The sequence below is a fragment of the Saccopteryx bilineata genome, chromosome 11 (assembly GCF_036850765.1).
Source record: "Saccopteryx bilineata isolate mSacBil1 chromosome 11, mSacBil1_pri_phased_curated, whole genome shotgun sequence".
In the NCBI taxonomy this organism is placed as follows: domain Eukaryota; kingdom Metazoa; phylum Chordata; class Mammalia; order Chiroptera; family Emballonuridae; genus Saccopteryx; species Saccopteryx bilineata.
This window is the reverse complement of record NC_089500.1, coordinates 61,681,765-61,696,230: the sequence shown is the minus strand read 5'-3', so window position 1 is coordinate 61,696,230 and position 14,466 is coordinate 61,681,765. Positions and strand designations below refer to the sequence as shown.

General features: G+C 39.2%; 1 protein-coding gene across 1 annotated transcript in view; it reads left to right on the top strand.

Annotated features, from left to right (window-relative positions):
* The window catches only part of ISY1 (ISY1 splicing factor homolog), a 47,942-nt gene that overhangs the window by 16,122 nt on the left and 17,354 nt on the right, over nt 1-14,466 (top strand). Inside the window, exons 6-7 of the mRNA XM_066246892.1 lie at nt 5,725-5,837; nt 9,480-9,597. Of these exons, the coding sequence (XP_066102989.1) occupies nt 5,725-5,837; nt 9,480-9,597 (231 nt within the window). The remainder of the gene's footprint in view (nt 1-5,724; nt 5,838-9,479; nt 9,598-14,466) is intronic.

Below are 14,466 nucleotides of genomic sequence, written 5' to 3'. Positions count from 1 at the left end.
CGAATACAAGTCTTTAGTCTTTTTGGTTAAATGTACTCCTAGGTACTTTATGTTTTTGGTTGTAATGGTAAAGGGGATTGTTTCCTTAATTTCTCTTTCTGAATGTTCATTGTTGGTGTATAAAAATGCCTCTGATTTCTGAGTATTAATTTTATATCCTGCCACTTTGCTGAATTCATTTATTAGGTCCAGTAGTTTTTTGACTGAGACTTTAGGGTTTTCTATATACAATATCATATCATCTGCAAATAATGATAGCTTTACTTCTTCTTTTCCAATTTGAATGCCTTTTATTTCTTCTTCTTGTCTGATTGCTGTGGCTAGGGCTTCCAGAACTATGTTGAATAAGAGTGGTGAAAGGGGGCACCTCTGCCTTGTTCCTGATCTTAAGGGGATTTCTTTTAATTTTTGCCCATTGAGTATGATGTTGGCTGTGGGTTTGTCATAGATGGCTTTTATCATGTAGAGGTATGTTCCCTGTAATCCCACTTTGCTGAGAGTTTTGATCATGAATGGGTGTTGGATTTTTATCAAATGTTTTTCTGCATCTATTGAAGTTATCATATGGTTTTTCTCCTTCCTTTTGTTTATGTGATGAATCACATTGATTGATTTGCGAATATTGTAACAGCCTTGCCTCCCCAGAATAAACCCCACTTGATCATGGTGTATGATTTTTTTCCATATATTTTTGGATCCGGTTTGCTAATATTTTGTTGAGGATTTTAGCATCTATATTCATCAGGGATATTGGCCTATAATTTTTTCTCTTTGTGTTGTCTTTGCCTGGTTTTGGAATCAGAATTATGCTCGCCTCATACAAGGAGTTTGGAAGTCTTCCTTCCTCATGAATTTTTTGAAATAGCTTGAGGATAGGAGTTAGTTGTTCTTTGAATATTTGATAGAATTCACTTGTGAAGCCATCTGGCCCCAGACTTTTCTTTGTTGGGAGCTTTTTGATAACTGTTTTGATCTCATTTGTTGTAATTGGTCTGTTTAGGTTTTCTGATTCTTCCAGATTGATTTTTGGAAGATTGTATGTTTCAAGGAATTTGTCCATTTCATCCAGATTGTCTAGTTTTTTGGCATACAGTTCTTCATAATATTTTCTTACAATATTTTGTATTTCTGTTGTGTCAGTTGTTATTTTTCCCCTCTCATTTCTAATTTATTTATTTGAGTCCTCTCTGTTTTTCTTGGTGAGTCTGGTTCAAGGTTCATCAATCTTGTTTACCTTTTCAAAGAACCAGCTCCTAGTTTCATTGATCCTCTGTATTATTTCTTTAGTCTCTATGTCATTTATTTCTGCTCTGATCTTTATTATTTCCTTCCTTCTACTACATTTGGGCTTTACTTGCTGTTTTTTTCTAGTTCTTTTAGATGCAGGGTTAAGTTGTTTATTTGAGCTTTTTCAAGCTTCTTAAAGTGTGCCTGTAGTGCTATGAACTTCTCTCTCAGTACTGCTTTCACTGTGTCCCATAAATTTTGAGTTGTTGTATGCTCGTTATCATTCGTTTCTAGGAATTTTTTTATTTCTTCTTTGATCTCATTCTTAATCCATTCGTTATTTAACAACCTGCTATTTAGTTTCCATGTGTTTGAGAATTTTCGAGCTTTTCTGTTGTGATTCATTTCTAGTTTCATGCCATTCTGATCAGAGAAAGTGCTCGATATGATTTCAATCTCCTTAAATTTGTTGAGACCACTTTTGTGCCCTAACATGTGGTCTATCCTAGAGAATGTACTATGAGCACTTGAAAAGAATGTATATTCTGCTGCTTTAGGGTGAAAGGTTCTGAAGATATCTATTAAATCAAGTTGATCCGTGTGTCCTTTAAGTCTGCTGTTTCTTTGTTAATTTTCTTTCTTGAGGATCTGTCTAGTGATGTTAGTGGGGTATTAAAATCCCCTACTATTGTAGTATTTCTGTTGATCTCTGTCTTTATATCCATCAAAGTCTCCTTTATATATTTAGGTGCTCCTATATTCGGTGTGTAGATATTTATAATAGTTATATCTTCCTGTTTGATTGCTCCCTTTATCATTATGTAGTGGCCTTCTTTATCTCTTACTATATTCTTTCTTTTAAAGTCCATTTTGTCTGATATAAGTATTGCTACCCCAGCTTTTTTTTCATTTCCATTTGCATGAAATATTTTTTTCCATCCTTTTACCTTCAGCGTATGTGCATCTTTTTTTGTTTTGTTTTGTTTTTGTTTTTTTTACAGTCACAGAGAGTCAGAGAGAGGGACAGACAGGTATAGACAGGAACTGAGAGAGATGAGAAGCATCAATCATCAGCTTTTCGTTGTGACATCCTAGTTGTTCATTGATTGCTTTCCCATATGTGCCCTGACCACGGGCCTTCAGCAGACCGAGCAACCCCCTGCTCAAGCCAGCAACCTTGGGTCCAGACACTTCAAGTGTTTTTTTTCTTTTTTGCTCAAGCCAGATGAGCCCGTGCTCAAGCCAGCGACCTCGGGGTCTCGAACCTGGGTCCTCCGCATCCCAGTCCGATGCTCCATCCACTGCGCCACCACCTGGTCAGGCCCTATGTGCATCTTTTGTTCTAAGGTGTGTTTCTTGTAGACAGCATATGTACAGGTCCTGTTTTCTTATCCATGCAGCTACCCTATGTCTTTTGATTGGATCATTTAATTCATTTACATTTAAGGTTATTATTGATATATAGTTGTTTATTGCCATTTTTTTAAAGCTGTATTCCTCTTTTGCTATATTCTTTTCCCACTTTGATCTGTTTACACCATGCCGCTTAACATTTCCTGCAGCATTGGTTTGGTTGTAATGAATTCCTTGAAATTTTTTTTGTCTGGGAAACTTTTTATTTCTCCTTCAATTTTATTTACTTATTTATTTATTTTTTATTTTTATTTTTTGCATTTTTCTGAAGCTGGAAACAGGGAGAGACAGTAGGACAGACTCCCGCATGCGCCCGACTGGGATCCACCCAGTACGCCCACCAGGGGCAAGGCTCTGCCCACCAGGAGGCGATGCTCTGCCCATCTTGGGCGTCGCCATGTTGTGACCAGAGTCACTCTAGCGCCTGAGGCAGAGGCCACAGAGCCATCCCCAGCGCCCAGGCCATCTTTGCTCCAATGGAGCCTTGGCTGCGGGAGGGGAAGAGAGAGATGGAGAGGAAGGCGTGGCGGAGGGGTGGAGAAGCAAATGGGCGCTTCTCCTGTGTGCCCTGGCTGGGAATCGAACCCGGGTCCTCCGCACGCTAGGCCGACACTCTACCGCTGAGCCAACCGGCCAGGGCTCTCCTTCAATTTTAAATGATAGCCTTGCTGGATAAAGTAGTCTTGGTTGTAGGTTCTTGTTCTGCATTACTTTGAATATTTCTTGCCATTCCCTTCTGGCTTCAAGTGTTTCTGTTGAGAAGTCTGATGTCATCCTTATGGGGGCTCCATTGTAGGTCATAGCCTTTTTTTAAAATTTATTTATTCACTTTAGATAGGAGAGGGAGAGACAGAGATAGAGCAAGAGAGAGAGAAGGGGGGGAGGAGCTGGAAGCATCCACTCCCATATGTGCCTTGACCAGGCAAGCCTAGGGTTTTGAACTGGCAACCTCAGCATTTCCAGGTTGACGCTTTATCCACTGTGCCACCACAGGTCAGGCCGATAGCCTTTTTTTCTCTAGCAGCTTTTAATATTTTCTTTTTATCACTTAGCTTTGGTATTTTAATTATGATGTGTCCTGGTATAGCTTTCTTTGGGTTTCTCTCTAATGGAGTTCTCTGTGCTTCTTGAACTTGTGAGAGTTTCTCCTGCATTAATTTAGGGAAGTTTTTAGCTATGATATGATTGAACAGAGTCTCTATACCTTGTTCTTTCTCTTCTTCTTCAGGAACCCCTATAATGCAGATGTTATTTCTTTTTATGTTGTCATAGAGCTCTCTAAGAGTTTCCTCAGACTTTTTGAGTCTCTTCTTTTTTCTTCTCTGCTTTCATGCCTTCATTCCAGTTGTTCTCTAACTCACTGATTTGATCCTCAGCTCTATCCATCCTGTTTTTAATTCCTTCTATTGTGGTCTTTATTTCTGATATTGTATTTGTCATCTCTGACTGATTCTTTTTTCATATTTCAATATCCTTTTTATACTTGCTATTTCTTTATTTAGGTGTTCGTAATGACCATCCATTGTTGTTCTAAGATCCCTAAGCATCCTTACAATTATTTTGAACTCTGCATCCGGAAATTTGCTTATTGCCATATCACTCATTCATTTCCTGGATATTTCTCTTGTGGTTTCATTTGGATTGCACTTCTCTGTCTTCTCATTGTATCTGTGTATTTGGGTGTTTTGTTTGTAGAGCTGGTTGAGTCTAGGCTTGGTGTTATCTGCCTCCAGTTTTCAGTTGTGTTATTTCTAGGTCTTCTTGGGTTGGTATCAGCTATTATTTGCAATCCACTTTCGGATTTGGGCGCCTTTGAAGTCTTGGTTTGTTTGTTTTCTTAACAGGTGATTGTCTTGTTTCCTGATCTCAGCAGGGGGGCTTATTTGAAACTGTATCCAGGAATCCAATGGGTGTGCCCTGAGGCTCTGAAGTTCTCTTCTGCCAGTTGATCTCTCTGGGGGCGGGTTGCTTTCTCAGCTTCAGTAGGGGGAAGTGTATCTCAGATCTCCATGGAGACCTGAATTACTGCCCCTTCTCCCCACTTCTTGTTTTCAGCTGTGTCTTGTTGTGCGGATTGGAGCTGGAGAGATGTCTGGAGATCTGTGACCTGGAAGTACTTTTTTATTTTGCTTTGTGGAAGGATCAGCCCCTCCCCCAGTTATGGCTGCCTCCAGCACTGAATGAGTCAGTTTTTCATTTCGTCACCTGCATTCCTCTCCCCCTCACCATCTGTCTCTCTCTCTGTCCTTTCTTTTTGGAAGACAAGTGGGCCCTTTTAACACACCTTGTTCCCTGGTCGCCAGGCAAGTGGCTGTGAGCAGTATTTACTGCTCTTTTCTTGGAGTGAGAGCCCGGCCTCACCACCCCCCTCTGTTCCTGTAAGCAGGGGAGATTCATGCGCTCTCTACCAGGTTTGTTGTGGCTTCTTCTTTGCTCCTTGGTTTTTGAGAGCTGTTCTTGTAGTCCAGATTTGATTTTCCACGCTGATTGTTCATAAATTAGTTTATAATCCAGTTCAGTAGTGTGAGCTGGGAGTCTGTGCGTCTGCCTACTCCACTGCCATCTTCAGGTCTTGCGGCATCTTAGTTGTTCATTTATTGCTTTCTTATATGTGCCTTGACTGGGGAGCTCCAGCCAAGCCAGTGACCTCTTGTTCAAGCCAGCAACCTTGGACTTCAAGCCAGTGACCATTGGGCACAAGCCAGTGACCGGGGGGTCATGTCTATGTTCCTGTGCTCAAGCTGGTGACCCCACTGCTCAAGCTGGTGACCTCAGGGTTTTGAACATGGATTCTCCGCAGCCCAGGTTGATATTCTGGCCACTGCAGTACCATCTGGTCAGGCCAATTTTTATTTCTTTGGTTGGTAATAAGGATGAAGGTTTTTCAAGGAATTTTCCTTCTATGCTGGTTGGACCTCTGTAATGATCCTTTTTCATTTTTTGGATTGGGGATTGTTGCTGGTTTTTAAAATAAATTTAAAATGAGTATTTTTATGTTGAATGCTCTTTTAGATGTTGACATTCATTTTTATGGGTATGAGATTGAGTGGTATTTTGAAGAAATGATATGTTTTTGTTTTCTAGCTGGTTTAGGTGAATTCCGAATTCGTGACCTGAATGATGAAATTAACAAACTGCTACGAGAGAAAGGACACTGGGAGGTCCGGATAAAGGAGCTGGGCGGTCCTGATTATGGAGTAAGTAAGCAGAAGACCCTGTGGCTGTTGGGGTGAGTTTGTGAGCTTTCAAGAAGACTGGGTAGGTCCTTTCTAGGAGCCTGCAGCTCCCAGCCTGTGTCTACCAGAGGGCAGGCTCTCAAGAAATGGAAGAAGGCTTGCTTGACCAGGCAGTGGCGCAGTGGATAGAGCATCGGACTGGGATGCGGAGGACCCAGGTTCGAGACCCTGACGTCACCAGCTTGGGCGCGGGCTCATCTGGTTTGAGCAAAATCCCACCAGCCTGAGGCCAAGGTCGCTGGCTCCAGCGAGGGGTTACTCGGTCTGCTGAAGGCCCACAGTCAAGGCACATATGAGAGAGCAATCGATGAACAACTAACGTGTTGGAACGCACAATGAAAAACTGATGATTGGTGCTTCTCGTCTCTCTCCATTCCTGTCTGTCTGTCCCTGTCTATCCCTCTCTCTGACTCACTCTCTGTCTCTGTAAAAAAAATTAAAAAAAAAAAAAGAAATGGAAGAAGGCTTGAAATAGTGCCTGTTGATGTGGAAACCTATGAAAAGAATAGGTTGAATAATGCTTGAAGACTCCTCAGCTCAGATCTTGAGCAGATAGGGTAATGCATCCACCAGTCAGATGTTCTGTGTAAGCTTTTTATTCTCTCTGGTCCTTGTTTAAAATTGCCATGCCCTCTTACATCCTTCTCTGAACTCCCTGGGAATTGGGGCAGCCTTTATTGGATTTTTACCTGAAGGGGCTTTGGAACACTCCATTCTTTCCTTTCTTTGGGCTCTTATAAATGTAATACTTTCAAGCTTTTAGGACCAAGACCCATTGTAAACACACACGCACATTTTATATCACAACCTAGTAAACAAAAAATGTGCTGAAAAAATACATAGTATGTGTTGATATACTTTGGTATTTTATGTTCTCTTCTATTTTGATTTTTAAAAATTGATTATTGTGACCCACTTAAGATTTTATGACCCATAACTAAGTCTCAACTTTGAAAAATACTGCCCCAGAGCTTGCATTGTTCATCTATTTGTGTAGAAATCTGCCTCAGGTCATTTGAACCAGAAGCATTATAAAATTAATATACAAGATATTTTTAAGTTCCACTACTGCAAATCAACATTAATGTTTCTATATATTTCCTTCCAGAGCTTTTCAGTGCTTAGAATTTTATTTTCATATACTATATATAAAAATAATACATGTAGAGTTTCAGTTTTATAAGGTGAAACGAGTTGTGATAGATGTTTACATGACATGAATATTTAATACTTATTTTGATGTTCACATAAGAATGGTTAATTTTGATATGTGTATTTTACCACAATAAAAAAAGAAATACTGACCAGGTGGTGGCGCAGTGGATAAAGTATCCACCTGGGATGTTGACTACTCAGGGCCGAAACCCCAACGTCACCAGCTTGAGTGCCAGCTTACCAGCCTGAGTGCGGGTTACCAGCTTGAGTGTGGGATCATAGACATGACCCCTATGGTCACTGCCCTGAGCCCAAAGGTCTCTGGCTTGCAGCCCAAGGTTGCTGGCTCGAACAAGGGGTCACTGGTTCAGCTGTAGCACCCTGGTCAAGACATGTATGAGAAAGCAATCAGTGAACAACTAAGGTTTCACAAGTACAAGTTGATGCTTCTCATCTCTCTTCCTTCCTGTCTGTCAGTCCCTGTCTGTCTCTCATTTGTGCTTTTGCACATGAACTAAAATAATAATAATAATAATAATAATACATTATCATCAAATTCAGAAAAGTATAAGGAAGCAGAACATTTAATTATAATCCCATTACCTATGCAATACTTGAGTATTTCCTTCCATTGTTTTTTTATGACATAATTGATTTCATACTCCCTATATGTATAATTTTGGTTCTAGGTTTTGTGTTTCTTTTCAAAATGGTGTTTTTTTTTTGTTTGTTTGTTTGTTTTTTTTTACAGAGACAGAGAGTCAGAGAGAGGGATAGACAGGGACAGACAGACAGGAATGGAGAGATAAGAAACATCAGTTATTAGTTTTTCATTGCGTGTTGCAACACCTTAGTTGTTCATTGATTGCTTTCTCATATGTGCCTTGACTGTAGGCCCTCAGTAGACCGAGTAACCCCTTGCTGGAGCCAGCGACCTTGGGCTCAAGCTGGTGAGCTTTTGCTCAAACTAGATGAGCCCATGCTCAAGCTGGCAACTTTGAGATCTCGAACCTGGGTCCTCCGCATCCCAGTCCGATGCTCTATCCACTGTGCCACTGTCTGGTCAGGCTCAAAATGGTGATTTTGATGATAGAAACTATATATACTTTTATGCAAAAAATATAATTTAAAAAATATAAAATTTACAAAATACAAAAATATTATATATATTTTAGATGTGATATAGGACAGTGGTCCCCAACCTTTTTTGGGCCACGGACCGGTTTAATGTCAGAAAATATTTTCATGGACCGGCCTTTAGGGCGGGACGTATAAATGTATCACGTGACCGAGACAAGCATCAAGAGTGAGTCTTAGACGAATGTAACGGAGGGAATCTGGTCATTTTTTAAAAATAAAACATCGTTCAGACTTAAATATAAATAAAACGGAAATAATGTAAATTATTTATTCTTTCTCTGCGGACTGGTACCAAATGGCCCACAGACCGGTACTGGTCCACGGCCCGGAGGTTGGGGACCACTGATATAGGATATACAGTATAATGTATTTTTCTACCATCCAAGAATACTGCTATTAACATTTTCTAGAATTTTTTTCTGTGGATATATGTTTATTTTTACAGAAATTATTTCATATTTAACTATATGCTTTGTTCATATAATACTATAGTATATTAGGAGCATAAAGCATTTTTGAGCTAACAGAATGTTGCAAAAATATACAGTAAATGATCATATATACTTTATACAGATTTACCAGTTAACATTTTTCTTTATTAGCTTTACCATTGTCTGTGTATACCATAATATTTATTTTTCTGAACCCATTTGAAGCTTAACTATGTGATGCTCCTTTATGCCTTAATACTTCTATGTGCATTTTCTTAGAATAAGAATATTATATGAGAATACATGGTAGAGTTACCAAGTTTGACATTTAACTCTGATACAATCACTTAATCTACTTGGCTGATTCATCGATTTTTCCAATAATGACCTTGCATTTCCCCTTCTAGTATGGGAACTAGTCCGTGATTGCATACTGCATGTAATTGTCGACTTCATCATTTTAAATGGATTGAATTCCATCTTCTAGATATTTCATTTGTCTTCTGCTTTTTTTGGTGTGCAATTTTTTTAAAAGCTTTTGTCATTTAACATGATAAGCATTTTACAAAGTCAACATAAGAACCATCATTATAAAACCATCATTATTAAAAAAAACCCCTATCATTGTTAAGGTATAGAATAAATTCCAACCATGAATTTGCTATAACTTACTTAAATCATCTTCCTACTTTTAGGTATTTAGGTTGATTTTTTAAAAATTTAGGTTGATTTTGAAGGGATTAAAAAGTACCTAAATATTTTTATTTGTACATAAATATTTTCCATGTTAAACATTATTATCTTAAAATACATTTGTAAGCATGTAAACAGAGGTTTTAAGGATCAAATCCATTTTATCTTTTTCCTTCCCAATAAGAAAGTTGGCCCTAAAATGCTGGATCATGAAGGAAAAGAAGTCCCTGGAAATCGAGGTTACAAATACTTTGGCGCAGCAAAAGATTTGCCTGGTGTAAGAGAGCTATTTGAAAAAGAACGTAAGTAATTAATATTTGGGTGGGTTTTAGGTTCAATTTATTTATTATTTTAGGTGAGAGGAGGGGAGATAGTGAGGCAGACTCCCACATGAACCCCGACTGGGATCTGAAAGGCAGAAACGGTGGGACAAACCGAGAACAGGAGGCTGGTGTGTTCCAAAAGGAAAGTTTATCTTAAAAGCTCCTGGATGCAAGCTGGCTGAGATCAGCAAAGGGTTGCAGCCCCGAGCTGTGGAGGAAGCATTAGATATAGGGGTTTGCCACAGCATTTGCTGGCATGGGGTTGCCTGTGCCTGGACATGCTCAGATTAGCATATCTTGGTTGGTGGCCTTGGTTACAGACTGTCTTCCTTTCCCAAATCTCAGGTCCCTCATGATAGCCTTGTCCCAAGGACATTTCCCAGAACTTTTCCTACGTAGGAGGGAGTTGTTTAAGGGGAGGGGGAGGTTGGGTGAGGGAGATGCTTAAGGAAGAAGTTGTTACAGTGGGAGTTTGGGTGAGGGAAATTTGAGTTTTACAGGGGCTTTGGATTTAAAGGAGCCCTGAACCTAAACCTAACAGGATCCACCCAGCACCCCCCCCCTCCCAATCTGGGGCCAGTGCTTGAATCAGTTGAGCCACTGGCTGCAGGAGAGGAAGAGGGAGAGAAAGGGGAAAGGTGTAGAAGCAGATGGTTGCTTCTCCTGTGTGCACTGACCAGGAATTGAACCAGAGACAGCCATACACCAGGCCGATGCTATATCCACTGAGCCAGCTGGCCAGGGCCACTTTTTTTTTTTTTTAACATTACAAATAGGCTTTTATCTGACACCATTAAAGTTCTGAATTTTAAACAAATCCTTGGACTGGGGGTTCACATTCATCAGCTCGTTCAACTTTAGTCCCTGTCTCATTTCCAGGAGCTTTTCCGGGTTTGCTGTCTTCACTATGGAGCTCTATGAGTTCTCTCAGTTCATACTTTGGCTTCCTTAAAATTTTTACTTTTTCTTTCTTTTTTAAGTGAGAGGAGGGAATATAGACAGACTTCTGCACGTGCCCCAACGGGGATTCATGCAGCAATTTTTCTTTGGGGTTGATGCTCGAATCAACCGAGTTATTCTCAGTGTCTGGAGCCGACACTCGAACCAGTCAAGACCCTGGCTGCGGGAAGTGAAGAAGGAGGGAAGGGGGAGAGGGAGGAGGATAGAAGCAGATGGTCATTTCTCCAGTGAGGCTCTTGAGCTGCCTTTCTTGGAGGATAAAGTTTACGTGGGTGAAATCTCCTAGGGGCAATGCAACAGGATTATACTCATGGGGGTCAGGGCCTCCAGGCATTAAAATTGTTAGAGACCATAGTCTCTTGTAATGTGTCCAGGTTTATTACTTTTAAGTCAGTCAAAAGTGACTGACTTAAGTGTAGTAGAAAAACATCCAGAAATTTTAAGAGTATTATTAAACATAAACCATATAGGTATATTATTTGTTTTTTCATGGAATGAGAAATTTGAATTTGTTTTATGTATAATAAAAGAATTAGTGATTCTTTCAAGAATTTTGTATGATTACTAAAGACAGGTATAGCATCTCCTCCCTAAGGAACAGGCTTAATTAATGGTGGATTTGGAATATAAGCCCAATAAGATTTGTTTTGTCCAATAGTCCCAACAGTAAGTATTTGAATTGAAATTACAGCTAGCATAGCAACAAACATAGTAGTACGGTTATGATGTATATTTTGTTAATTACAAATTAAATCAGCCCTTTCAGATAACACCTTCAACTGGCTCCAGGTTGGTGGGTTGACATTTCGAGTAGAGTGAGCCAGGCATTGACCATAATAGGGAGGTTGTAGAGCTTCCTGTAGTGACAGTCGTTGCATCACTTAAGTAACAGTTTTATATGGAAATTTTCTTGATGATTTTTGCTGAAGAGTCACCAGTGACGAAGGTGGCACAGGAGTCTCCTCTGGGCTAGACAAATAAGGAGGAGGATGGATCTCCTGACTGGGGATCAACTCGGGACATCCACATGCTGGGCTATGCTCTCTCCACTGAGTCAACCGGCCAGGGCAAGTATTACTCTTCTAACAAAGACATCAGGGAATGGATAAATAGATTGGCACGCTTTTTCTGTGTCTGTTCCAGTGCTGTTGGCAATCAGTTTTTTTTTAAAGAAAGGAGAGAAAAGGGTTTGGGGGAGTAGCAGGAAGTATCAACTTGTATGCTGCTTTTATGTGCCTTGACCAGGCAAGCCTGGGGTTTTGAACTGGCGACCTTACATTCCAGGTCAATGCTTTATCCACTGTGCAGCCACAGGCCAGGCTGGAATTGATTTATTGATCACATTTCTCAAGTCATTTGTACCTCTTGGGTTATGATTTTTATCATCTTCCAGATTCGGCAGACTGTTGGTGCTGAGCCTATGAGGTCTTCTGAACCTGATTGCTGTGTTTCTTTAGTGAAACCAAAACAGAATAGATAAAGCAAATAATTATCGGTAGTCTTGAGATTAACAAGAGCTTCAATCACAGCCTTCTGTTTTTGAACATGGAACACATTTTGTCATTAGTCAAGCAGTTTTCTCCTTGAACCTCCTCAGTAATTATTAGCTTGAATTTTCTAAATGCAACTTCATCATTCTCAGATCAACTAGGCTCACTTCAAAAAACACAACCCTTGCAACCATCAGGTGCAATTTGGGTTCCTTGAGTTCCTGTAACTAGTGCTTTTCTAATATTTCTCATATTGATCATAGCTGGTGCTTTCACATCATACCAACCTTTGTTGGAAAGCTGATCAAGCATTTTCTTCTTGACTCCCTTTCTGCTGCTTTTATAAGGTGCTTGTTCTTGCTGGCTATCATGCTGCTGCTTAGAGAGCCAAAAAACTAGTCTTGAATCATCATAACAGTAGATATGCTATATGCTGGGTGCTTTTCTTATATTATTTCTTTGCTTTTAAATTTTAATCATACATTTTATTCAACCCAATATATTATCCATTGAATATGCATTCGTTAAAATATTACATCATACTTTCTTCCTTTGAAGTAAGTTAGTGTTTACAGCATATCTCATTTAAGTTTATCCTTATGTATTTTTCTTGTTGTTGCAGTTGTGAAAGGTATTTTTTGTTTGTTTGTTTTAGGTGAGAGGAGGGGAGATAGTGAAGCAGACTCTTGCATGCACCCTGACCAGGATCCACCCAGCAACCCTGTCAGGCTCTAGTACTGAGCTACTTTTAGTGCTTGAGGCTGATGCACTTGGACCAACCAAGCTATCCTCAGTGCCTGAGGCCATACTCAAACCAATCAAGCTACTGGCTGCAGGAGGGGAAGAGGGAGAGAAGGGGGATAGAAGGGGGAGAGAGAGGGGGAGAGAGAGGGGGAGAGAAGCAGATGGTTCCTTCTCCTGGGTGCCCTGACTGGAAATTGAATCCAGACATCTATATTCCAGGCTGACACTCTATCCACTGAACCACTGGCTAGGGCCGAAAGGTAATTGTTTTTTTAGTTTTTTCTGGAGGTTCATTGTTGGCATATAGGAAAGCAGTAGACTTTTTTTTGTATATTGATTTTGTGTCCTGAGACTTCATTGAAGATTTATTGTTTCTATAGCTTTTTGTAAAGTCTCTGGCATTTCTATATATAGGACCATGTCATTTGAAAATGTGGTACCTTTACTTTTTTCCTGGAATGGATGCCTTTTATTACTTTCTCTTGCCTGATTGCTCTGGCTAAAATTTCCTGTACTATGTTGAATAAGGGTGGAGAAAGTGAGCATCCTTATCTTGTTCCTGATTTTAGAGGAAAAGCTTTCAGTTTTTCACCATTTAGTATGATATTAGCTGATAGTTTGTCATATATGGCTTTTATTATGTTGAGATACTTTCATTTTATACCCATTTTATTGATTGTTTTAAACATTAATGGATGTATATTATCGAATACCTTTTCTTCAGGTATTGGTAGAGTCATATGATTTTTGTCCTTTGTTTCGTTGATGTGGTGTATTACTACATTGGCTGATTTGCATGTGTTGAACTATCCTTGTGCTGCTGTAGCCAGAGGTTTGTCAATTTTATTGATCTTTTCAAAAAACTAGATCTTTGTTGTATTAATTTTTTCAAAATGTTTTTGTTCTCTATTTCATTTAATTCTGCTCTAATTTTTAATATTTTTTTTCTTCTGCTGACTTTGTGTTGCCTTTGTTGTTCTTTTTCTTGTTCTTTAAGATGTAATGTTAGGTTGTTTACTTGGGATCTTGCTTGTTTCTTGATATAGGACTGTAATATAAACTTCCCTCTTATTACTGCTTTTGCTGTATCCCAGAAGTTTTGATGCATTGTCATTTTTGTTTGTTTATATATCTCTTTTGATCTCTGCTTTTATTTCTTCTTTTAGTAATTTTTTTTAGAAGTATGTTGTTTAATTTCCACATTTTTGTGGGTTTTCTTTTTGCAGTTGAATTCTAATTTCAAAGACTTATGGTAGAGAATATGCTTGGTATAATTTCAGTGCTCTTGAATTTGTTGAGGTAGTTTTGTGACCCAACATATGGTTTATCCTTGGGAATGTTCCATGCACCCTGGGAAAACTGCATAATCTGATGTTCTGGGATGAAATGTGTTGTAAATGTCTATTATGTCCTTTTGATATAGTGTGTCATTTAAGGCATACTTTATCAAATGGCACATTTAAGGCACACTATTGATTTTCTATTTGGATGATCTATCTAGAGCTGGCAATAGTGTATTAAGATCTCCAACTATTACTGTGTTTTAGTCTGTTTCTATTTTCAGATTGGTTAGTACATATCTTATATATTTTGGTGCTCCCTGACTTAGTGTATATATATCAAGAAGTGTTATATCTTCCTGATTCAGTATCCC